At 41.4% G+C, this 27,163-nt stretch overlaps 1 protein-coding gene across 2 annotated transcripts in view; it reads left to right on the top strand.

Annotated features, from left to right (window-relative positions):
- CDK17 (cyclin dependent kinase 17) overlaps window positions 1–27,163 on the top strand; it is a 71,159-nt gene that overhangs the window by 26,845 nt on the left and 17,151 nt on the right. For both annotated transcript variants that reach the window (XM_082240788.1, XM_082240789.1), the window contains exons 3-5: window positions 6,174–6,338; window positions 11,901–12,034; window positions 20,280–20,405. In XM_082240788.1, the coding sequence (XP_082096914.1) occupies window positions 6,174–6,338; window positions 11,901–12,034; window positions 20,280–20,405 (425 nt within the window). The remainder of the gene's footprint in view (window positions 1–6,173; window positions 6,339–11,900; window positions 12,035–20,279; window positions 20,406–27,163) is intronic.

Here is a 27,163-nt window from a genome sequence, read left to right as displayed (position 1 = left end):
TATATGTTAAGCTCGAGTTACTACAGATTTGATGGGAATGCTTCAAAAATGCCTTTGTGTCTAGCCTTGTATCATTAACATATTAAGCTGCAAAAATGTGGTATCATTTCATACTTAACTAGCAGAATTGCCACTTCTGTACTGTTCCAATTTACTGCCTTGTAAATTATGGTATTCAGTATTGTGTTTATAACATTGCTTTCGATTTATTTATTTTTGCAGCTGTGTAAAATATCAGCTGATGCGTTGTTTAGAAAGCATAAGCTGAGTTCTCAAACTCATGGCTTCTGAAAAGCACTGAACAGTGTGCATGGCTTGTCCAATAGTGGTGTTTTGTAGTATAACAGATGAGATTGGTTGCACAACATCTCATTGATGATCATGAGAATTGGGGCAGCAGGAATTGGTAGTCCAACAATATCGGAAGGGATTCTAGTGTCTTACTGCTAGGAAGATTTCAGTATTTCAAATTTCTGTGCCAAGGTAATCCAAATTCTTCACACACACACACACACACCGGAATCCATACATGTTTCCTTAATTGATTTATATTTCTTTAAATTGCATAATATGGCAGAAGACTGTCTCTCAGTGGTGCTTTGCATTCGTAAGGTCCCAGATCCCGTTTTTTTCTGCAACTGGTTAACTGGCTTAGAGTGACATCTGCTTGGGATCCTGGCAAGTAACTGTTGATCAATAGCTTAGAAGAAGCAATGATGAAGATAATCTAATAGATTGAGCAATATATACAGTGGTACCTCAGGTTACAAACACCTCGGGTTACAAACACTTTGGGTTAGAGATTCTGCTAACCCGGAAGTAAGGTAAAGGGACCCCTGGACCATTAGGTCCAGTCGTGACCGACTCTGGGGTTGCGGCACTCATCTTACTTTACAGGCCGAGGGAGCCGGCATTTGTCCGCAGACAGCTTCTGGGTCATGTGGCCAGCATGACTAAGCCGCTTCTGGTGAACCAGAGCAGTGCACGGAAACGCCGTTTACCTTCCCACCGGAGCGGTCCCTATTTATCTACTTGCACTTTGACGTGCTTTCAAACTACTAGCTTGGCAGGAGCAGGGACCGAGCAAAGGGAGCTCACCCCATCGTGGGGATTCGAACCACCAACCTTCTGATCGGCAAATCCTAGGCTCTGTGGTTTAACCCACAGCGCCACCCGCGTCCCAACCCGGAAGTAGTACCTCGGGTTAAGAACTTTATCTCAGGATGAGAACAGACATTGCACGGCGGTGGCAGTGGGAGGCTTCATTAGCTAAAGTGGTACCTCAGGTTAAGAACAGACCTCCAGAACGAATTAAGCTTGTACCTAGAGGTACCACTGTAATTATCTTGCTTTAGTTACTCATGGGGAGAAGGTGCTGAAACCCTATTCTGTGACCATTCAAAATTCTACATGGCCCTTTCCCTCCTCTAGATTTGGATACAGGAATTTATTTGCAAATAAGAGAACAGCTGCTATTCAGCTAGAGGTTTGTTGGAGCCTCTTCTGCTATTGTTCAGTACAGTGGTATCTCGGGTTATGAACTTAATTCGTTCCAGAGATCCATTCTTAACCGAAACCGTTCTTAACCTGTCGTGCGCTTTCGCTAATGGGGCCTCCTGCCGCCGCGCCGCTGGCATGCAATTTCTGTTCTCATCCTGGGGCAAAGTTTGTAACCCGAGGTACTAGTTCCAGGTTAGTGGAGTTTGTAACCCGAAGTGTTTGCAACCCGAGGTGTTTGTAACCCAAGGTACCACTGTATAAGAAATAGTTTACCTCTATAGGAGTAGAAGCTGCAGCAAAGAATGTCAACAAAACATCAGCGGTGTTTATGGTTCCCTTAATTTCATGCAAATTATTTATTTGAGTAGTGGTCACAGTTCCTGTGCATGTGGGAAAGCTATTTGTGATGCGTTATATGGAAAAGGAGAAGTTGCATAAAAGTGGGCGTGCCTTCTTCAGACCTGAGAATGAGTCAAATTATACAGTTCACTATCCGAAGGACTGTTTCTTAAGGCATGGCTTAACTTCCCAGACTGTATTATTCTGATATACATAATATCCTAAGCATTAAGTATACATGTGTGTGTGTGTTCAGAGCAGAATATCCTTCCTTGCTCACACGCTGTGTTTCCTCTTGCAACAATTCAGAATGAATAATATTGACTTGCCATTACGCAGCCAAATCCTGGCCCACATGTAAGCTTGTCTTGCTGTGTATCCGCCTCTAAGGAAAGTGAACTCTTATGTTTATTGCTGCTGTATAAAAGGCATTCATGAAGTCATGGCTAGAACGGTCACCTCAGGCCTTCGAGAACAGAACCCTGCTGCTAACTCTCATTTTTAAGTAACTGTATGTATAGAGAAAGCAAAGCTTTGTGGGAAGAAGGAACAAATAGTAGCAGAAGGGAAGAGAACATTATGTGTGGGGCGGAAGAGTGTGTAGGAAGGGGGAGGAGCATCGCAAAGTACTGCAAGGAAATCATGAACAAGAGGGGCAAAGGACAGTGTACTCTTGGTCTTGTTTTTTTAGTCAGATAGGAAGTGGAGTAGATTTAACCCTGGCAAATGAGATTCTACATCATTGGTCCTATTGACTATGTGGCCTTTTAAGCCTTTTTCAAGTATACTGTTTATATTTACACATTTTGGAAGCTTCAAGCTGCACTGACCATTTGGGGAAAGGTGGTGAAGGGAGCAGAGGATACATTCCATAAATTTTAGGGATATAGCTTACTATTGGCATCTGTCTTTCTCAAGAGACAATGAAGTGCGCCTCCAGGGGTGCAGTCAAACCGCTGCTAACAGCACCAAAGTGACCTCCCCAGGGCACTGGTGCTAAGGCACCAGTAAGGACCAGTTTTGCTATTTCCAGTTTGGCTTGAAGCCTTTGCTTCTAGATCTTGCACTGTTGACGTCTTCATGGTAAAGCATGCAACATAAAGCTTGTTGTTGATCCAAAGTCCAACACGCATATTGTACACAGCTAGATATAAATCCATATGACTACAGTTGAACATCTCACCAGAGAGTTTCTTTGTCCCTTGGCTGCCAAGCATCTTGCTATATGAAATGCTTCCTGATTCTGTTCCTAAGCAACTGCTTTGTTCTGTATTTAGAGAGGGCACTTCTGTTTTTCTGGAAGTCATTGTTTATACTGTTTCCATCATCTACAAAGAAACTTAGAGCTGTGTTAATACCTGTCCGTTTCCCCTTCTGAGATCTGCCACTGTATAATTTAAGGCTCCTGCAAGTCATCTTGAATTGATTTCTCTTAGAGTATCCTAGCTGTTTTCTGAACAATTGCAATTTGTGGGTAGACATCTCCCTCATTTAGAAGACCAGAATATCCTGCTGTGGTGAACAGTTGCAAAGGAAAGGCTCTTGACACACAGAAATAAAGCTTATGACCATTCCCTTGGTGGCTAGGTTCCAGAATATGTAAATCTTAATAAACTAGAGATGCTTTGGTGGGATCTGTGGGAAAGTAGTAAAATGATTTCATCATAAGAAGCAGCTCACCAAATATCAACAAGGGAGTTAAATATATACCAGTATGCTTGTGGGATTGCCTTAGCCCATATATGCCTATTTAGTCTGCAAAACTGGCACTGTTACAAGTGCTACAAAATACTCATTGCGCACTTGTAAGAAATTGATCTTTTAGTGTGCAGTGCAGGAATCCTTTGCCCAGCGTGGGGCACGAACCCACAATCCTGCAATTAAGAGTCTCATGCTCTGTTGTTGGCATCTGTCTGTCTCGAGAGAGACAAAATTCTACTGAATGAGCCACTCAGCTTTGCTTTAGAGAAGCAAAGGGAAACCATGAACATGATTATTTAATGAGCACAAATGGATTGTGGTCGAGCAACAGGATGTGCCTTTTTATAAAAACCCCTGTTAACGTCCATCTAGCTGTCGGAAGCTTTTCACTACGGTCTGGAAGTGGTTGAGCGTAGGTGTTCACCCTATCTTACAGGGCTGTTATGTAGAAGAGACAACACGAAGTAACGGTGTTAACTTTCGATTCCCTGTGCGTTACTCACAGCATCTGAAAATATAGCTAGGCAAGCAGAACTGCTCCAGTGTCTGTGCTGTGCATAAGTACGTGATAGCGGTGGAGACTTAGGAGGAATCGTAATAAGCGGAGAACAAAGGCCAGAGAGGTTGGCTGCCCTCGGTTCCTGCTGCCCCACATATCCCCTTCCCATGCTAAGTTGCCTTTCTCCTTTCTCTTTCCCTTGGTCCCTCTCCCTCTCCTGCCCTTTGACCCTGCTCCTTTTGTCCTTCCAGCTTGCTCCCCCTCCTTTGGGCTCTCTCGCCACTCAGTCAGTCCTCTCAGACATTTTCTGTCAGCTTGAAGGTTGTGCCTTTAAGCTCGGAAGGTTTCCTGAGGCCTGGCTTTGGACAGTGTTGTGCTTAAGAACCTCTACAACAGTGGCAATGCCTTTGCCTTGGCGAACTCTTCTCAGCTTGCAGGACTCCCTGCTTTCTGAAGGCAGAGAGGTGCTAATAAGTATATGATACCTTCAAGGGCAATAAAGAATGCTAGCAGCATTCGTTTGTTGCTTGGGTAGTGCTATTCAAGAGGGTAATATGCTACATCCAGTCACATAGCTTAAAGTTACTTGGATTGTTTCTCAGGAAAGAGAAATGAATAGGTCTGAAAAAAACATTTCACATTCCTAGTTGCCATTATCACATTCCTAGGATGTGAGGGTCCTGGGTACAAGGTTAAACAAGAATTGTCCCTGTGTAGAGAATTGTAATGAATTGAGCTGCCCGCTGTTTAACTCAAAATAGAGAGCAGGTCACTTCATAGGAATAATTTGTTACAGTTTTCTCCTTGTAGAAAAGAACACGTGATTTCAATACAACTATGTGCATATACTGCTGAAAGTAAACAGATCACACTTATGTAATTCTACATGAGAGTAAAAATGTAATCAATGAAATGACACAAAGCTATGCTTCCATTTTAGCACATAAACACTTTGCAGTTTAAAAAGTCTTTTTTCCCTCTTTGAGGAAATTTGGCTACTTATTTTAATTACATTATGGATCCAAAATTCACAAAAGCACGTAAACTTTCTACACATAGAATTGGACTTCTCACTGTTTTGGTCTAATAGAAGAAGAGAACTTGACAGTGTGGAATTACTTTTGAACAATCTGTTTCTTGCAGATTTGTTTAGTTTTAATCAAAGGTACTTCATGAATACCTTAAGGCTTTTTAACAGACAGTGTCGATTCTTTGATGTATTAATTGAATAAATTTATGTAATTCAGTAACATCTGAGGCCATTTAGTTTTCTTACCACTTCATGTTTTCTCTATGGGTTTTTTTAAAGGTAGTTGATGATATATTTATTATGCTCTGCTTATGTTGGTGTATTCTAAATTCACAAAACGGAATATTACCCTTTCTGCATGTATATGAGCCATCTTAAGGATGGAACCTTTTCATATGAGTCCATTAGGCAGGACTTTCAAAGAATGTGATTCCCTCAGCTTCCCAGCCACATTGTCTGAGGGATGATACACCGGGCTGCAATTACTCTGCATTAAAAATGTGAATTGCCTGAGCACAGAATTTTAACATTATTTGTCAGGAAAAGCTGGTGCAACCTGTTTAAATTTATGCAGATTCAGCAAACATACAGATTTCTTTTTCACTGTGGACTCTATACCGTGATGGCTTTGCACTACCCCTGAAAGGAAGGACATCTGTTCACCTACTTATTGTTGCTCTCTTCAACCCTCTGCAGCAGCGGCTTTCTCACCCTTTGCGATGAGCCAGAGGTGTCAGTCTGTACAAGACCTTGATGATATCGGGGTGAATTGACTGCCTGTCTCTTGTAGCAGCTCAGTGATTGCTGCATGCCTGCTAGGTTATACAATATTCTGGCTCTCAGCTATGCTTAGGGAGTTTCTCTGGCTCAGCTTCTGTGCACAGGGGGGAGTGAAAGGGAACATTTTTTATTGTGCATTTTCTTTTGTGTGGTGTGCTTCACCGTTGATGATCTACCTTCCAGGTTTCAAATATTTTGAACCTCATTCAAATACCGCAGTAAGCAGACTGTGTGGTAACTCTGTTCTTTTTCTCTCTCTCTCTCTCAACATGTTCCTGAATTTCCTGCTTGTGGGATGAACTGGTTCGTGTTGGCAAATTTCAGAGCCTATTGTGAAGAATGGCAGACCTCCAACCTCCCATAGTATGCACTCATTCCTTCACCAGTACACGGGATCCTTCAAAAAGCCTCCGCTACGAAGACCACACAGTGTTATCGGTGGCAGCCTTGGCTCTTTCATGGCAATGCCAAGGAACGGGAGCAGATTAGGTAATGTGTCCTTATATTATCAATTCATTATGTTATTCTATGGCTTCTACACGCCAGAGTATCAGTAAGGCAATCATATTTCTAATATAGTAATAGAAATAAAACTGGTGGACACCATCTATGTAGGATGGCATCCTAGTTAGCTGGATGCAAAATAACAACAACAACTGTAAGCGGTAAACAAATCAAAACTGTAAGTATTAATTTATAAAACATTTCCATGTGAATGGCTAACACCTAGGAAGGTAGACTGTATCCCTCACGTAGACCACAATCCAAATTGATTGCCGCTGCAGCTGAGGTTCTGGAGTCATGGAGCTACTATCACATCCACAGCCTGGCTGCTCAGAGTGGTGGCAACAGAAAGGAGGTGTGGAGCTCGGCTGATCAGGCTTGATCCCTGCACCTGCATGAGGCTGGCACAGCAATTGGGAACAAATCAGTCCTGATGCCCACCAGCTGTGAGAGCAACTCAGCATCCTGCAAATCCCAGGCTGATGTCACCTTCACTCCATTTCATTGCTATCCACTGGACTGTGTTGGGGATACCATTGGCGGCCTTCTGCCCACATTGCTGGTGGAGCAGCGCATGTACCACTTTATTGGCAGCAGTTGACAGGAGCCCAGCAGTTCATAGAATCGTTTATTTAAAGGCCGCTAAGATTGCAGTGCTATGCATACTTATGTGCGAGTGAGTCCCATGAAACTCAATGTGACTTATTTGTGAGTAGACAGGAATAGCATGGTGCTGTAAAGCCCTATTTGGGTGTTCACTCTTGTGATTCAAGAGCCCCACGATTCAAGGGATACTATCACCCTTCCAGAAAGGCCGAGTTAATCCAGACCAGAGTGTGCCACAAAGCATGTACACAGCGTTATAGTGCTTCACAAAAGAAGGCTTCAAGAAATCTCAAAAGTATACAGTGGTGCCTTGCAAGACGAAATTAATTCGTTCTGCGAGTTTTTTCGTCTTGCGAATTTTTTGTCTTGCGAAGCACCTCTTCAAGCAATGCACCCTGGTATTAACGGTTTTAAGAAAAAGGAAACAAACTTGCAAGACGTTTTCATCTTGCGAAGCAAGCCCATAGGGAAATTCGTCTTGCAAAGCAGCTCAAAAAACGAAAAACTTTTTCGTCTTGCGAGGCATCCGTCTTGCGAGGTACCACTGTACATCCTTCTGTATACTTACTCATTCTAAATGGAAACTGCAGTTGTTGCCATCTCCTGGTCAGCTTTCATCTTAAATGAAGCTTAAGATAGCAGTAACGTTTGGTGGTTGACGCAATCAAAATAAAGGTGGAGTGTAAATCACGAGTCCCCTTGATGAAACATTTGGGACTGACTGTTCTAAGTTGGTGGTGGTAGGAAGATGATATTGCCAGACTTCAGCCCATTGGCTAGAGATGACAGCTGTGAAAAGCGTTTGCATAAGATTCATAACCAATCCATTCTTTACAGTCTCCTCCTTAAGTCTTATGGTGATCTCTCCTCCTGCAATTATTTTGTTGTCTGAATCAATTACATGCTTTTATGTTACTGAATCCTTGGAATATTGCTTAAATATTCATGAGTGCAGGTTCCCCTCCCCTCTTTGTACGGAAATTAACTGGCAGGCTTGCCAGTTCTTTGTGTCTGCAGATGTGAATTAGGTTTCCCAGAGGTGTAATTTTATGTCAATAAGCTCAAGATATAGAAATCATTCCTATGAACAGAGTGCAGCTTTGTCTGATAAGCAGAAGGGGACTTCAGTTGGTATCGTCAATTTCCTGCATCTGCCACTACTTCACCCAGTCAATTGTATTAAATTCATTCTTTTGCATAATGGGAATAACATCTACCATGCATGACTTTTTAATTAATACAAAGTGCATTTTTTGTTTTATTTTCAAGTAGATACAAGAATATTTAGGGCTATAAAAATAAATTTCTACAAACAGAAGCTACTCCAGCTTAGCAAACTGCAGCAGTCATTATACCTAGCTTCTACTGAATTGGAAGCTTAAGCACTGTAATTGCCAAAATGGATGCCATTACTCACAGAAGAATCTTTCGTATTCATAACAGTGGAGTGATAGAATATTTTGTTGTCTGATATCAACCATTCTGCAACTAACTACTTAATCTGCAGATGGCACTTTTCAATAAAGCCTTCACCTTCCTCATCAGTCATTTTCCATATAATTTATTTAAAGCATGTATGTGACAATACACATACAAACATGTTTTGTTGTATCAAAGGCCTATTTATAAACCCTGTACCAGGATTTGATTTAATTCCTTTTCATTAGTTGACAGTACTGGAATACATAATGGGAAATTGTAGAACCTCCTTTATTAGATCATTATTGGATAATTATTTAAAAAATAATATATTGCATTTATTAGTGTATAGTGCTAGAATCTAGGCATTGTAGCGTCAGGATTTATTTAATTAGCTATCCATTTCTGTTATGGGAACATAGTGCTAAAGTAGCATTTATTGGGGGGTGGGGAATCAAATAACAAAGTAAATGTTTAAAATAGCACAAAGCCTATAGTATCAGCAGGTGATTGCATCACCCTTGTCACCTAAACCTGAGTCAACATGCGTTGGATATGATATGTAATGGATGCACTTGCACATTGTCTAATGTTGCTTTTGCATAACTAGGCCTATGTTGATTGGACTTGTGTACGTACACAGCAGTTTATATGCACAGGTGGAACAGGTGTAGTCTTTCTCCTCTCCCACACATTGATTGCACATGATTTGCCTAGAACATAAAGCATCCTGTAACCCCATACTAAAGGAAATCAGCTTCTGTCAAAATCAAATATATGTATGCATTTCCATAGTGGGTTAGATAATCTTCAGTAAACCGGAGCAAGGCATTGGATTTGTGTACTCCACCCCACTCTCCTCCTGTGCAGCTGGGAGAATGCCTGACTAGTTTTACTTTCAATTTCAAAGAATCTTGACTTACTGTTAGGTGCAAAAGAGGAATCCTGTTTTAAAGCAAACAATAGTTAAACCTCTAGTGGGCAAAAGATCAGCCAGGTTCTGGGTGATTTTCAGTAGATCAATAATTGCAGTAGGCAATATTTTTTCTGAATCCAAATATGTTAAAGAATAGCAGCAACAAAATGACTCTTCCCACCTTGATTTTGAGATTCAGTTTTGCATGGCTGTGAACTCAGTTCAGCTTTGGTACTCAAAAGAGAGCTAGTGTGGTGTAGTGGTTAAGAGTGGTAGTCTTGTAATCTTGGGAACCGGGTTCGCGTCTCCGCTCCTCCACATGCAGCTGCTGGGTGACCTTGGGCCAGTCACACTTCTTTGAAGTCTCTCAGCCCCACTCACCTCACAGAGTGTTTGTTGTGGGGGAGGAAGGGAAAGGAGAATGTTACCCGCTTTGAGACTCCTTCGGGTAGTGATAAAGCGGGATATCAAATCCAAAATAATAATAAAAAGAGCCAGCACAAGATGTTCTGCTGCCTGAGGGAGAGCCTATAGTGTACGTGTACCAAATCTCTTCAGGGCCTCCAACAAGCAATGCCTCACTTTAACAAAGTTTCCCAGGGAACATAGGGTCCTTCCAGAATGAGGCATTGTGGGTGAGGTTGCCCTGCAGCTGCTTTGCTGTGACAGCGGCAGCGAGTATTATTTAAAGTTTTGAGAAAACTATTAGACTTTAAACACTTTGTAACTTACGTTTTAAACCATGGATTGAAGCTGTCTTGTTAGCAGTTAACCTTTGTTTTAACCAATATTCCAGGATTGCACATAACTCTAAGCCAGTGTTTCCCAACCGGTGTTCCGCGGCACACGAGTGTGCCGTGAGACGTTGCCTCGTGTGCCGCGAGATGCCTGGAGGGAGGCGGGCGAGTCGGGCGGCGAGAGGCGGGGCGGCGGCGGCGAGGAGAGGCCGCGCCTCCTGCTGCTGCCTGGCGCTCCTCCTCGCAGCCGGCAGCGCTGCCTGGGCGCCTCCGCGCGACTCTGCCTCGCTGGGTTTGGTCTCCCAGCAGAGACGGGTCACACGCGCTCCTCCCTCCCTCCCTCAGCCTGCGCAGAGGGAGAGCCAGAGAGTGGCATCGCTCCTGCGCGGCGGGAGAGGGAGCAGCCGGAGCGATGCCCCAAACGAAGGCATGGGACCGGAGGGGAAATCCTCTCCGAGGAGGATTGAGCGCAGCTGAGAGAAGCCTTTCGAGGAGCTGCCGTGTCCCCTGGAAACCCCCTTCCCAGCTCTGCCTGCCTGCCTGCCCAAAGCTTGGAGGTTCCCCGGCAAGGGGGAGGGAAAAAACTTTCACTTTTGTGCGTCCCTCCCGGCGTGACGCTGCGTGCTGACGTCACGGGGCGGGGCTTTAATGGTGGTGTGCCGCGAGATTTTTTTTCAGTACACAGGTGTGCCGTTGCCCAAAAACGTTTGGGAAACACTGCAGTCTAAGCTGAGTTTCTTTGAAACTGTAAAGTCTTGACTGTATGAGAGGAGAAGGGAGAGAGCAGCATGCAAAGCCCCACACCATGTGTAGACTCACTGAGGCTTCTCTGTGTTGTAGTAAACCATGATTTCATTTTACAAATGAACCAGCCCATTGTGTTGCTGGATTATTTCTTCTAGGACAGTTTGTTTGGTTGTAGACTTGTGCATTATTATAATATTTTCCATCCAGAGAAGTATGCACTCCCCCATTTTTGAAAAGGAATCTGTTAAATACTATGCAGCATGACAAGATAATTCACACCGCTGAATTCTTCAGAATGGCCTAGATATGCCTTTTATCTTGCAGTCTTATGTTTCATCAAGAAAGTACTCCTTGTTTACTTTGAAAATCATAGATTTGGTGTCCCTAATAAAAATAGTCTGTTCATATTTCCCTCACTGGAATATATTGGCAAAAGCACTGTTAATCCCTCTTAATAGTGACCCAACGTCTTTAAAAACAACTAGACATTTTCTTATTTTTCCTTCATAAAGTTGTCATTAGAGGTAAATAATACAAATCTGAATGTAATTTAGTCATCACTAGTTGTGGTTCTTGTATGTTTTTCTCATTTCCTACTATCTTTTAAGAACACTAAAAAATACACGTAAATGTTACATTCACAATTTGACATTTACTATTGCATATGCAAGGAGCTGATTTGCACTGTTACCCATTTCAAGAACATAGTGCCATTACTTGAAGTTGTTTGATAATTGAATATTACTCTCGTTCGAAATATTCTTTCTTAGCAGCTTTTAAATAAAGCATCCTCTTAAATGTATCCTTAATATGAAGCTGTATGACTTTGCAGAAGATTTTGACCGTACACATTCTAAACTCATTTTTCCTGCTATCTCAACTGCATATTGGTAGCCTTCGTATTCAAAGACAAGCAGATCGAAGAAGTTTCTATTAAAAAATAGAAACTCAAGTCAATAAGACTTGTTGGACCCAAATGGTGTTGTTTTACATTTAGAAAGAACAATCATGTCGTGGGCACAATCTTATTGATAAAATGGGTACTACATTAGTTTCGTCCAGTGCCTTTGGTTGGCAGTAAAGGCAGAAATGTGAAGTAATGGCTGGTTTTCTTTGATTTAGATATTGTACATGAAAATCTGAAAATGGGATCAGATGGTGAAAGTGATCAAGCTTCCGGAACGTCGTCTGATGAAGTCCAATCCCCTACAGGTGTTTGCCTCAGAAACCGGATACACAGAAGGATTTCCATGGAGGTAATACTCCCCCATGGGAAACTATATTATGTTAACAAGAGACTTGGGATTTGTTTGCCTGCTTTTAACTACTTCCTTTCTTGTCAGTTAGTTTTAGAGTAAATTCATTAATGTTCACTATAATTAGCTGGTAGTTACTGAAGTAGCAATTAACTTTTTTCATGCTTTTTCCAAATAATATTTGATAGTGTTGTGAGACCTTCTTGTAAATAAATAATCTAACCCTTTAGAGAGTTGATATGCGAATATGTCAAAGTGTACAGTGATTAACTCTCCTAGTCTGAAGGCTGGGCCAGTGTACTTTAATTTACCCTTCCAGAGAAGAATGGTCAACCAACTTGAATGGCCATGTTTAGTTCCTGAGTCTGCCCTCTTAAGGAGAATGATTGTTTTGCATGGCAGCTTAATTTTTAAGACCTGTCTACTTTTTTTTAATAGCTTCACTTTCAGTTTTCTCCTGTTCTCCTAAGTTTTCCCTCCTTTTCCAGTGTTTTAGTTTGTTTGAATTCATGTAGTTTTTCCAGGGCTTATCAGTGCCCATAGATCTCATATTCCTTTGCTCCCTAATTCAGTGGGAAATGGATAGCATGCCCCCATGATAAGAACGCAGGAAGAGTCCTCCTGAAAGGATAGGTTTTCCTCAGCTTTGAATTCAGATTCCTTCTATTCTTGCTGTACTGCAAGAAGTGTGAAATGAGTCGATGGAAGCATGGTCACTGACACCATAAATCGTGGAATTGTCCAACCATTCTGGCCATCCCAGTGTCCCTCTGAGTTCCCTGGACTTGACAAAGGGCACCTCAAACAATCATAACGCTCAGAATTTACTTGGGGTTCCTGGACAAAGTCTAGGAAATTTAAGCACTTTCTGGTGCCCCTCTTGGAGGAACTGAAGTTGGCAGGGAAAGGAGGTCGCAACATGACTCTAAATGCTTCTACTCTGAGCGGGAAGAGATTTCCTCAGCTACAGCTGTCTCCAAGAATGGAAGGGAATTTCTTTCTGGAAGGAAATATTGAAGTTGGTTCAATATTGAAGGTCTCTGTCTGGAGGCATCCACAGCTTCCTTGTTGCACAACAATAGGCCACTTTTCTATTGGTAAACGTATTTACCTCCAGTGACTTGGTGAGTGTAATTAAACTAAGAGTAAGTGGGAGGCTAACTTCCAGTGTTGTAATTCCAATCCTAAATGAGACATCTGCTGCTGGTGGAGAGAGCGGGGGAGGGGGGAGAGGAGAATCCCAAGCACATTTAGTTTGACCCAAAGAGACATGGTGTTGAAAATTCCAGATGCTCAAAATTGCCCAGAAGCATCGTGAAATAAAAACATATGAAAGATGTAAGCATAATATAGGCCTGAGGGGGTGGTATTGATAATATATGTGGGCCCATTCCAAATCTATATCTGTGAGGTTAGAAGCTACGAGAGTAAACCTGGTCAGACCATAGGTCTTTTTCCACATCGTCTGGGTGAATGCCACATCATCCTAGAATGGAGAAGTATAGGTTGGGGGCTAGTTTGTGTGTGAGTTTTTGCCTGGGCTGGAAACTAGACAGAAAAGCTTGGCTTTTCTGTGTACTGTTTCCAAAGCTATGGCTTTGAGAACTGCCCAGTTGGAGTGTTAACACTATGAGCCCTGGAGTCTCTTGCTGCTTGGAGACAGGGGTGTCTGATTTTGGTACCAGGGCATTTCAAATAAATATTCTCAGATTTTGTGTTGTGAAGTGCACCAAATGTTGCTGGGGGGAAAGCGCTACACCCTATTGTGGCCAGATTTTGGAACTTTCTTCAGGAGTTTGTTTTGCCCTCGTCAACTTTCATTTCCTGGCATGCAGACTCTTGAGCAAAGATGGGGAACTTGTGGCCTTCAGGATGTTGTTGGACTACAACATGTAAATTAGCAGGACATGCTTTAACTGTTGTTGACCATATAGTGATGGCCACAGATTCCCTTCCCTTGCCGCTTACTAATCTGCATAACACTTCAGAAACTAAACACAATGGGAGAGTTCTAGACTTCTTCAGCTTTTCAGTCTTCCTGTTTAACAAACGGAATCTTGTATGATGGTAAACAAAGGGAGGAAAGAATACTTAATTTCCTTCATTTATAAGGCTTTGTATGCATGCCAGCCATCCTACCTGGAGAAAAATTGCAGCAAAACTGAGATGTAACTAGTTGATAATTTTAATATACAAGGGCAAAACCTACTTTAAAGTCAACTTCATAATTGTAGAACCTTACAAAGTTGTTGCCCAAAAGAAAGTCCAAAAGAACTTTGACAATTACAATTTTGCTTTTTGGATTCAATTCAGGACACATTTTTCCTATTTATTTGTGTGGCAACTTGCCCATTTCACCTGTTTGAGTTTATGTACTAAGAATGCAAAAAGCAGCCTTGACATTCACTGTAGTTATTTCCCTCCAAATTAAGTATCCAGACTGGAAGCCTTTTACATTCAGCAGTTTGAAAATGATGCACATAATACTCATAATTAAGTTCATCAGATAAACTCTGGAAACATTTTCCTCACAGACTGTCGGTTCTTCCATTTCTTCCCTCCGCTACCAAATTCAAAATATGTGTTTCTAATGCCATTGAAATTAGAATGACATGATTTAATTACACGTCTGTTGGCAAGCACAATCAATGATGTCAGTGCTGGCAAGATGTCTGGGTGCTCTGAAAAATGAGGCTGTTGATAACAAGTTAGAGATTGCAAGGATAAGTTTGGACAATATCTACTTTTCAGAATTATTTTATTGTATAATAGATGAGACCACTTGAGTGGTGGCTCCTCTTATTGAACTGGAATGTCTTTCAATGGTGATGCCAGTAGCATGTATAGCAGTTTAAAGATTCTGCTGTGGTTATTACAGCAGCTTTCTGCAAGCTGGTGCTTTCCAGATTTTTGGACTACAACTCCCATCAGCCCCCAGCCATGATTGTAGTCAAGAACATCTGAAGGACAGCAGGTTGGAGAAACCTGTTTTGTCTGTCCTACACAGACAGTAGTATATATACTATATGCCAACTAGATTGCTCACTGGGACAAGACAGTTTGAGCATATTACACTGATTCTGGTCTGACTGTGCCAGTGGCGTAGCGTGGGTTGTCAGCACCCGGGGCAAGGCAAGTAATTTGCGCCCCCTAACCCGTGGATTTGCGCCCCCTAACCCTAACCCCCAGATGTTGTGCCCGGTGCGGCCGGCCCCCCCTGCACCCCCCACGCTACGCCACTGGACTGTGCTGGTTGCCAATCAGTTTCTGGACCCAATTCAAGGTGCTGGTTTTGACCTATAAAGCCTTAAATGGCTCAGGACTGCAGTACTCCCTCTCTCTATGTGAACCTACCAGGACCTTAGGTCTCTAAGGTCCTTCTTTGTGTGCCTCCTCCATGAGAGGTCCAAAGGGGGCAACGCAATAACAGGCCTTTCTGTAGTGGTCCCCTGTTGTGGAATACTCTCCCCAGGGAGCTTCGGCTAGCACCTTCATTATACACCTTTAGGCACCAGGCAAAAACACTCCTCTTCAACTAGGCCTTTGGTTGATTGACATCCACTGCCCTTTTAAATGTGTTGTGGGAGGGAGGATTATTGGTTTGTTTTTATTTTGTATTTTGTTAGTTTTTATATTGTAATTTTATTTTGTGAAGCACCCTGAGATCTGTGGTTGAAGGGCGGTATACAAATTTATTTATTTATTTAATAATAATAATAACCAGTAACTTTTGTTCTAATCTCCATACTCCCCTTCATTCCATGAGCAACATACTGTCTAAGAAGGGTCTTCAGTCAGACTATGATCTTCTTTTCTCTTATATAGAACAAAATTTTTCAAATGTGTAATCTTTTTCACATATCCACTAAGCACATTTTTTATTTTTTAAAAAAACTAATTACAACTTAGTTTTAAAAATGTCTGTATTAAACTGTTAGGTTTTCATTCACAGTTTTAAGTTCTCTTACAGTTTGAAGATCTTATAAAGATTATGTTTAGCTTTCTGTCCATTTATGAGGTAATGATTTCTCCATGAGTGTGTTTGGAGTGTTCCAAAGTTGAGCTCTTAATGCTTACTGACCTTTCTGAGATGTGTTCTGCTTCAGATGTGTTAGAAAATTTAATTTATGCAAAATAGATTTGCTGGAGAAGGCTGTGTGGTTTAAAATGGCTCCCATGTCTGTGAATGACATGATTAACTTGATAGGCAATGTGTTCCTTTGATCAGCAGTTTTCAGATTGTGTGGTGAGCCTGGGGATGAGGTAGTGAACATAGGACGCTTGGAAATGGAGTGAAGTTGAAAGGAGGGAAAGGATCCTTGAGCACATAGAACCTGAGGCACTTTATTGCCCAGCAGTAGCTATTTAGCAGTGCCTAGGGGGCGGGTGGTGCTGTGGTTTAAACCACTGAGCCTTCTGGGCTTGCCGATCAGAAGGTCGGCGGTTCGAAGCCCCGCAACGGGGTGAGCTCCTGTTGCTCTGTCCCAGCTTCTGCCAACCTAGCAATTCAAAAGCACACCAGTGCAAGTAGATAAATAGGTACCGCTGCAGCAGGAAGGTAAACAGCGTTTCCGTGCGCTCTGGCTTCTGCCATGGTGTCCCGTTCTGTCAGAAGCAGTATAGTCATGCTGGCCACATGACCCGGAAAGCTGTCTGTGGACAAACGCTGACTCCCTCAACCTGAAGCGAGATGAACGCCTCACCTCATAGTCACCCTTGACTGGAGTTAACCATCCGGGGGTCCTTTACCTTTTTTGCCTTACCTATTTAGCAGTGCAGCAGCCCAACCCACTGTGACATCCATGGAAGCTGTAAAGAGGAAGGGAACAGAGCTAAGTGTCAGCTTCTCCCCTCTCATGCCTTCTTCCTTGGCTGGCTGGAGCATGGGATATGCTCTTCTCATGCTTATGTTACATAAGTGTCCCAAACCACAGATCTTTCTCATGCAGCAGTGGGCTTGCACATATCTTGCGTGCCAAAGAAATAATGGGTAGTGTGTTCCAGGGCTTCAGTAACACAGAAAACAATTGTATCAATTTTTTACTGTGAAGTTAAGCTGGAAAGGTTCTTAGGACCCCTTAGTTGAACCCAATTGTAAATGAAAGCAATTTTGGGAAGATCAGTTGTCATCTACTATATAAAATAGTAGAGATGCACACTTATGGGAAGTTCAGTGCAGCCTTTTTACATAAGGTGCTCAGGTGCGAAAGAAGCCAGAGGCTCCTGTACCTTTAATAGTTGCACAGAAGAGGCAGTTTCACTGTGCATGGCAAGTCACAGTCGCTGAAAACACCTCTTCTACACAACTATTAAAGATGCATAAGCCCCTGTTTTATTTTGGCATTTGCAAGACCAGAGAAGTTTGAGGAGCCCCATGCTATTTAAATGGTATGATCATTATTACTCTTTGTAGTATTTAATCTTCTCTTTTAAATTTTAGTAGAGCCCTTCATTTCTTAAAATTCAGCAGAACATTAAACAAGCAAGTGCAATAAACATTGTGATGTCAGCCACTCATAAGTCATTTTGTGCTGCAGAAAAATTGACTTCCTTCATGAGGGAAGTATTACTCATTGCCATTAGCTGAGTGTGTTCCTGACATGGCATGATACAGTAAAACAACAAAATGGTGCACCATGATTCATGTTTGAAAATTGTCTGGTGCCTACACATAGATTAGTGTCATGGCCTATATGCCTTTATTTGGGCATCCTGATCTTTTGCTATTTTATTTACCTTTCACGTTACCTTTCCAACAAAACAAATAATGTTTACAGTCCTTAAAATCCACAGTTGTTTGGGATCTGAAGGTTTCTTCTGCTCATACAGTTGCCATTTTACACCTTGCTCTGAAGTCTTGAGCAAAGTAAGTGAAAGCAACCCAACATTACTTTCAACAGTACAAGATTTTGTGTGTCTGCAAGTATCCTGAGAAAAGGCTAAGTTGTGGAAGTTACAATCCTTATATTTCAAAGACTGTAGAAGTTACAGTACTTTAATTTGTGCATCCAGTTCACTGCAAGTGTTCCAGTTCTGTCATGTTACAAAAATGCAATGTGATAAGTTAGCTTGGAAAAAAACTGCGAGAAAGGAGAGCTCATGCTGTATAATAAGAGTACATAATACAAAAACAGTAAGAAAAGTGGACCCATGTGTATGGCATGGACTCATAGTTTCTTGCCATGTTGGAAGACGCAATTAAATATTTACATACTATGTATGCTTTTATTTGTAAGGCTGTGGTGCCTTTAGGGTCAGCTTATCAGGAAATTAAACGGCAGAGCAAACAGCATCGTGGAACAAACAAGCCATATGAAATTCTCTTTGCTGAGCAGCAGCAGTGTAACTTATTAGCAAGCAGCTTGTGGCTGTTGCTGACATGATGTCTTCCTGATGCTAGTTGAAACTGGTGAGATGGCTGATTCAGTCTGATACTTACACAAGAGAGCAAATCACTTTCATTTGACCTATAATGGATTCTCTGGGCAATCAAGCTGACATCTACAAACTTTGAAGCTCAATCTTTCCCCCCTCTTCTCATTGGTAATGTTACGGGATCCTGATGGCCATGGCATGAGGGCATCGCTTTCCATTTATTCTCTCTCTGTGATAGCATTGCAGTAGCAAGGACAATACTATAGTTAGAGTCAAATAATTAAGTGCCTGTCCTCATGATTTATTATGTGCTTCTCAGCTACTGTAATAAAGAAGATTTGGGAAACTGAAGCAATTATTTTAGGCTTCTAGCCTCTTTGCCAATTGTTTAATAATTTATCTTTTTGTGCTTTCTGTCCAGTGAAGTGCACCTATATTATTAAAGCTTACGTTGCACTTTTCTGGAAAGTTTATCCTCTTCTTTGCCTTCAGTCCTCATCTCTCTTTTACTTTCTGCTTCTATTCTTTCACATCTCTTCTTTCTTTATAACTTACTTTGCTGCTTCCTCAACAGTTTATTATTCCCTGGCTCTCAATAATTCTGTCTGACAGCCAAGAATATGAACTATTTTAAAAACATTGGATTATGTCTATAAACATCACTTGTCAGCTTCAGGCCAGGTTAGAGCTATGCCTTATATCTTTCCAGACAGTCCCTCTCATTCAGTAGCAGTTCAGGCCCAAACCCAATTTAAGCTTCAAGAGTTTGAAACTGTTATCAAGTGCTGATCCATTTTGAAAACTGTCGCAGTTTGGAAGAAGTTGCCAAAAACTGGTGTGCAAGTGTACCTTATTACTGATAAACCTTCCTAGCTGTTGGAAGCTGTCTAGAGGTTAACTGCTGCCTGCTGTCCACAATGGTCTTACGTTTATAAATCTGAATATAAGAATATAATTGAAATACTTACTGTACCTAAAAGGGCAGATAATATAAATCAGAACTTAATACAAGTCCACTTGGAATCAGAGCATCAGATTTGACCTTTATCTTGTTCCAGGTTACGTAATAGTTGAGTTATGAGAACACCTAGGCCACACTTCAGTGGCAGGGTGAGGGGAGAAGCCTAGAGCATGCCAGACTGGTAAATTACATTGCAGAAAAATGTGGTGCTAATGGACTCAACCCAGAACTTGGTCAGAATTGTTTTATTTAGAGAATGGAATATTAGGGATCTTGGGCTCCAGAGGTTACCTTTGCCTCTGCCAAGTATCATCAGTCTGTGAGGTCCATTTGAGAGGAAAAGAAACTCAAGAATACTTGCTAATGTATGTGATCAAACTGTGAGTGTCTGAGAAGGTTTGAATATGACTCTTCTTAAGCATTATGGAGACGGCCTTCATCCCTGAGCACCTGTTGACAGTTACCATATTTTAGGTGTGTGTGTTTACACACACATATATAATAGAACACAACAGATTTCAACCATATATGTAGTTACTTGGGTGTAAGTCTAGCTGGGCTTGATGGGGTTACTTCAGAGTATGGGATCATACTCTGAAGCACATCCTTTTGTGCAGTAATGCAAATACAGATTTGTTTCGTTGAAGCAGTTGAGATGTGTAGTACAACTGCAGTTCTCTTTGGAAACAAGTTGTTTTGAGATTTACTGGTTCTTGGAGATCGTGTCTAATAGCAAGTTGGCCTAACCGTGGCATAACTATTAGATATATGATGCTTCCTTCACAATTAGTAGTTTCAATTATTGAACATTGAAATGTTCTTTGAATCAACTCTATAGTTGATTGGTGCCTGTTTTTGGGTTTTTAAAATTACTTGTGCCCCTCTAACAATGGTTGTTAACTTCCTTAGGACCTGAACAAGCGTTTGTCACTACCTGCTGACATCAGGATACCAGATGGATATCTTGAAAAGCTACAGATAAACAGTCCACCGTTTGATCAACCAATGAGCAGACGATCTCGCAGAGCATCCCTGGTAAGTTGCTGTTACCTTTTCTAGTTGACAGATACTCTGGTAGCCCCTGAAATGTGTTGTGGCATTGGATTATGACTAGCAGTGTTTGTGGTCTGCTGCACAGCAGTGTGGCACATCTGCTACTGTCTCTCACATTGCTTGATTTTTTTGGACTCAGTTCCAGTAGTTTCTTCTGCTCCTCTCTATACTTAGGATACAGATACCTGACCACTGACTTCTTGCACATCTGCCACAGTGGTCACCAAAAACATGGTCAGCTCATTAACAGCTGCCAGAATAAATTATATCTTTGTGTACATTTCATGTACTTATATCTTTGGTATATGCACAGGGAAGTATGTAATTACTAGATATTTATTACTAGCGTTATTTATAATTTAGACTTTTATTTAAAAAGAACATAATGCTGGGCTAGAAAGTGGGTTGGGTGATGGTGGTAGTGGCATTTGTTTTGTAAATATCACTGTTATTATTGTCCTCCACATCATCATCATCCCTTTCCCCTGCTGGTTTGTTCATGCTTATTTTTATTTGGAATGATGAAGCCAAAGCTTTGTTTGCACCGTGGGTTCCTGCCAATGGTACCCAACTGTGAGCTCTTCCCTGGCACCTCACACTTGAAACTTCTCATATTATGTGTCCCTGTGGAATCATAAATTATTAAATGCCCTAGTTATAAGTATTCTGTGATTTATAAAAACATGCCTCAGACAAGGGAAGACTGCAGCAGTTGCAGTGTGCCTTCTATACCATATTAAAATGAAGTTCTGCTGAAAGCACTAGTGTCATAGCATTGAAAGAGGTGATAAAATGCAAAGCTTATTGTTTCAGTGTGAGCTTAATCGCTGATTAGAACTTTAAAAATACTTTTTTTAAGAGTATGCCTAGAACATTGTTTCTTGTTTTAAGTCAGTTTTTATTCATAGCATTTATTTATAGCAATCATGCTGGCTTTGTTTTAAACTTGGAGAAAATATTATGTGTAAATACTTACTTCTGCCAATCGGAGGTAGGGTAGCTCTTGTTTACATTGCAAGTTATGCCAGACATAAGGACATGGTGACTTCTTGAAGATTGTGAATGGATCTTCATGAAGGCTTTGAAAATATAATTTGCAGTCATCCAACACAAACATTTAATTACATGAATGAGCCATAAAAGCTAAGAAGATCAGAAAGTTGTAGTGACAGCAGGCAAAGACTTTGGAATATTATTTGCAATCGAGATAATCAAGAGGAGCAGATTTTTGAGGAAGAGCTTCCTTTTAGTAGGGTTGCTTTGGTATGGTGTTTTCCCCCTTGGATGAGAGGAAAGTGGACAGCTAAGGAAACTTGGAAGGTGAAAGTAAGGCTTTCATGGGAGTAGATTAGCTACAACAGAGGGAGGACACTATCCTAAATTGTAGAGGCAGAGGCAGGTTGCATATGGTGCCAGGTAGGAGAGTAGTAAGTTTATACCCAATGTTGGGTGTGTGTTGATGTTAGAAGTGTGTACTTAACAGTAGTTACTGATTCACAAATGGTAACTTCCTAATTGTGTGGATTGCAAACTGCCTTGGATTTTTTTTTGGGGGGGGTGAAATGGAAAAAGAATAGAAAATGAATAAATTTGGTTACAGCAACTTTAAAGTCAAAAGAAAAAGCTACTGTTCTCTTAAGATCCTTTCAGCTGCAAAGAAGTGTTTTTATAGAAGGGCTGCTCTGTACCTGTCTTGGCACATTCAGATAAATCTATTTCAGTGTGCTTTATAGGATAGCTTGACTATTTTCCCTTCCGTCTCAAGCAATCCTTGTTTGTAGGAACCTGTTTTTCAAGCTGTAGTAGGAAAAATTGTGCCCTCTAATGAGCACAGTGTGCATTTAAAATGGACCCTCTCTTACAAAACGCCTTTTCTGTGCCCGCACTCCCCCTTCCACATTTAAAAGGACTTGTTGCTCCTTGTAAGCTGAGATCTGGCAGCTGTGTTTGGGTTTGCGGGCAATGCACGTGCTGCCTCTTTCCTTCTGCTCAGTCCGCTGTGCTCTTCTTTTGAGATGTGCAACAATTTTGTTTTCAAGAAACTCTGCATTCAACTTAGCCTTTCAGATATGGCACAAACCTTGCTATTAGCAGAGGGAATCAAGTGTTGTTGTTTTTTAAAAATAGAGTAACCATTTTATGGTCTCCCTTTGAAAACATTTGCATTAAAGGCCTAGCTTAGTGGAGTAAATATTTAATCAGTTTAGCATGTACTGACAAGTGCAAAGTTGTGTTTGTAGCAATGTATCATCTTGGCACACCTTTAATTCATCTGTCATTTAAGAGCAAGAGTCTATACCTAATGTTTTTAACCCTTCTATGTTTTAGTGAACTATTACTGTGGTCAAATATATTCCAATTTAACCATTGGCTTTTTGTCACATCCACTAGTGGGGAAGAAGGTGCAAGGATCCTCATGATCACTTATCCCACCCACACCCCCAACTTCTCTTGCATGGCTTGAAGAACTTCATCAATTCTTACTTTCCCTTGCCCTGAATGTCTGATTGTCATGTTGTCCAGACTGGCGGTTGTGGTTTCAAAACAGGGTCAGTTTCAAATCGAGGCGACTTCTAACCATGGTTTCTGAAACTGGTTTGTTAAAAGCTAACCAGAGTTAGTTTTTAACAAAGTCTTTTTCTTGACTGTGCAGGAAGGGAACTGAATGCACAATTCCAGGGTTTCCAGCGATTCCCTCCTTGCACACCCATGGTTTAGCATGACCTGCAAATATGTCCTATGAGCTATATATCCAGTCACAAAATTTCACTCCCTTTTTTTGGCCTTGAACAAGAGTTAAATCCAGTCCTCAGTTTCCATTAGTGTAAAATGTTATACAAGCACATGCCAGTATTAGGAAAACAGTGGTGCTTCAGTTAGCTATATGGGTGCCAATGCTGGTGCTGTCAATAAGGGAGAAATGTTGCCTAGAACGAAGAGAGGAACGTTGCGAAGTACACAGTGCTTTTTGCCCATAGAAGGCTTGCTGGTTGCTTAATAGGATGCCAAGGCCTGTTAGAAAAGACACTTAGAAAAGACTTGCAGAAAAGGGTCACTGCCTATACTTTTTCTGTTAGCCTGATTTGAGAGTCAGTGAGTTGTATCTCCAATATTTAATGTAAAAAAGGTACTGAGAGCTATTGGTTGTGCTGCAAGAGTGCACCTTACAGGGGTGGCATCTCAAGACTCTAGTAGTTCCCAATCTTAATTCCTAGTCTTCAAAGCCTCAATGTTAATTTGAGTTTTCTTTCATCTCAGAACATCCTTGAAGTGGTAGTGGGGGAGGGGGAGGACAGAACTGAATAGTTCAATTCTATTTTATCTTAGCTACTTAATGTTCATGCAGCAGTTGCCTGTGTTGTTTAAATTGGAGGTTTTGACCATGCTGGGGTCATTTAATGGGCTCTGTATAGAGTTTTTCTTTTATTTACTTTCATTGGGGTCTACCTGTGTGGAGATTCTTTTTTTCTGTTTACTTTTGCCTTGATAACGCTTATAGTGAAACCCTCACAAATTGAAGTTGAAACAGCCCTTTACTGTCGGTGAATGAAATGTTATACATATTTAATACCATTTTGGGGGCCCAACTAAGTAGGAGAGTTAAACGAGTACAATTAGTTCTGTTAACAGACTTATAGTAGATAAGCCCTGTTGATTATAAAGTAGGTTTTTGTCATGAGGAGAAAAATGAAAGCTGGCTCCATTTAAATAAATAGCAAAAGATGTCTGCGAACTTTAGTAGAATTTTAAATCCCCACAATTAGTAACCAGTCATGTAGGGAAAATAGGTTTGAATGTCTGTCAGCATGGTTTCATCAGCCATTTGCAGATAATTGCTGACTTTTGCTTTATGCTAGACAGCCCTTACCTCAGCTGATTAGTATTCTGATGGCATTTGATGTGGGGACACAGCATTTCCTTGCAAAGGGCGGCAGCAACACATTCCCTGGCTGCATGGCAAGGCTGGTTGTGCTACCCCTCGCCCCGCCCCCAGTGACACTTGCTTTTTCTCCTGCTTATTCTTCCTCCTGCCAATAAAGTCTGGTAACAGATGCTGCAAATGTAGTCCCTGTTTAGGGGAACATGAAGGGTAAAAAGCAATACAGGAGCAACGGGCTTGCAGTATGCATGCATGAACATTTCCCATCTACACAGAGTGAGAGCTTTAAGCCATAGGCCAAGGTTGGTGTCTTTCTCCTCAGGGCCTCATGTCAGGGCTAAGAGGCGGGAGCTGCTAGTATGATTCAAGGGCATCCATGACAACTGCAACTTCATTTCACTGACATACTGTATCTGGGATTGCATAAAACTCATTTGTAGGTACAGTGGTACCTCGGGTTAAGAACTTAATTCGTTCTGGAGGTCTGTTCTTAACCTGAAACTGTTCTTAACCTGAGGTACCACTTTAGCTAATGGGGCCTCCCGTTGCTGCCGCGCCACCAGAACCCAATTTCTGTTCTCATCCTGAAGCAAAGTTCTTAACCCGAGGTACTATTTCTGGGTTAGCGGAGTCTGTAACCTGAAGCGTCTGTAACCTGAGGTACCACTGTACTTTGCAGCCCAGTCCCTCCCTGAGTGTCAGCCACCTTGCTGCCACCATTTGCATTGTTCATATCCCACTGCATGATTCTGCTCTAGATAATTAGTTCAGGATTGTTTTGCAGTGACCTAAGAGGGTGCGAGGAACTGATGTTGTTATTTGTCTTTCTATGTTTAGCTTCCCATCGAAATCATCCTTGCCAACTGAAGTGTGGTTGGTGGGGGGCATTCAGTTGTCATGTTTATCTGGCCCCCTTTTTGCCTGATTTTAAACAGGACCTTATGCTTGTTTTATTTCTGCAGACTTCCCCCACCCTCCAAATAAGTCCTTGATAATGGTTTTTAGTTCCATATACTAAGTAATTTAAACTCTTTGTTTTTTATCAGAAGGGTCATCTGTTTTTTCCATCCTACTCTTTCTCTGCTGCAGTAAATGGAGCACTGTAGAAACCCACATACAACATGATCTTAAGCCTGTCACTGGGGCTCCCTCCCTAGGAAGTTGATTATAATCATACCCTGGTTTGTGATAGGAGCACAAATAATGAGAAACATTTACCACTACTTTTTAAAAACAAAATTCTTTATAACCTTCCCTAAAGGCTAGTAGTTTTTTGTTTTTCTTAAGGACTGTACTGTGTGCATACTATAGTTCCTTCCCATTTCTACTTTGTTTATACTTATGTATAAATAGATTCCCCAACAGAGACAGCAATAAAGCTTTGAGGCAACACAACATTCTCTGTTATGTATAGCTTCAGTGCACAGGAGAAGCAATATTCAGGATTACTGAAGATAATGAGTTGAAGTCTCTTAATAATGCACTTTTTGCAAGCAGAGTACAGGAATTGCAGTTAAGAGTTGGTGTGAAAGCAGGACTCTAGTCGCACTACTGGGTCAAGGGAAGAATAGCAATTACCCACCAAAAGTTAGTTTCAGAAATGGCATTGAAAATTAGCAGTTTTACCAGGCTTTTCCTGATGTTCAGTGGTAAAATGGAGGGGTGGTGGAGGAAACTAACATCTTGATTTGCTAGGGAAAGAGGTGCTTTTTAGCAGCGTATTGTTCTTGGGTGAAGTACAAAACACTCGTAGCTCTTACGTATATCATGAAAGACATGCAACCTACATCAAGATTCTTGTCTTTCTAAAACCAAGTGAGTGGAAAGGGCTTGGCCCACTGCTTGCATGTATTTTAAGCGGGAAAGTGTCCATTTTTTAAAAAAGTGTGTGTGTATGGCTGTGTGTGTGCATATGCACTTCATGTCCTGGCCTACCAGGGGGTGAAGCAAGCTAGGCAGGGGTTTCTCTGTTGTGCCACCATGCCAATACAATTCTCTCCCCCTGGAGGTGTGGATGGCAACCGCACTTCTGGAATTCCATTAGAACTTACTTAATTTTCCAAGCCTTCAGAGGAAATTTATTGTGGTAGTTCAAGGTCTTAGGTTTTTAATCTGCACTTCTAATATTTTTACTGTTTGACAAAAAAACCACATGTTTTATTATCAACCATATTTTTAGATGGATGTTGGAAACCCTCCTGTGATTGCTGTGTGTGATGAACGGCGGTCTAAACGTTTGGGAAATAAATGAATATTTGTCTTTGTGTATATGCATTTTGTGCCTTGGTATCTGTTCTCATGGACCAAGCGTGTGTAAGAAGTAGCCCTCAGAGTCTTATATGGGAAAAGAAAAGTGTGTGGGAAGACAGGCCACATGAGGAAAGATTTTGCAACCTGCTGCTGGCATAATAAAGAAAAACCACAGCCTCTCATCCCAATCCAGCTAAGTAGGTCTGATAGGATAAGCAGACTTGCATGCACATATCTCTTGCTGGGTTTTCTAAAAAATAAGAATAATTTCATTAGGTCAAAGTGTGGGTAGCGTCTATATATTAATTTGAATGGGATACATCTTCTGATGTACATTTCCCCATCCATGTTCTTGCATAACTAGTCATTTATTCATATTTTGCTTTGATGGGAGATGGATCAGGGCCCGTGATGACTTCTGCAGTAAATTAGCAAATCCAGTTCCAAAGGACCTGGCACAAACTCTGTTACTGGGCTGCGGGTAATCTCCTTTCACATTGCTTCCCAGAGCACCTGAGGTAGTGTTAATATTTTGAACTGGGACCAATTGAACTGGGGAAACCAGTTTTTACTGGGACATTCAAAGCCAGGGCTTAGATTCAGTGAGTGA

Source organism: Podarcis vaucheri (assembly GCF_965113315.1).
Source record: "Podarcis vaucheri genome assembly, chromosome: 10".
NCBI lineage: Eukaryota > Metazoa > Chordata > Lepidosauria > Squamata > Lacertidae > Podarcis > Podarcis vaucheri.
The sequence above is the reverse complement of the archived record's forward strand: the minus strand, read 5'-3'. Positions and strand labels throughout refer to the sequence as shown.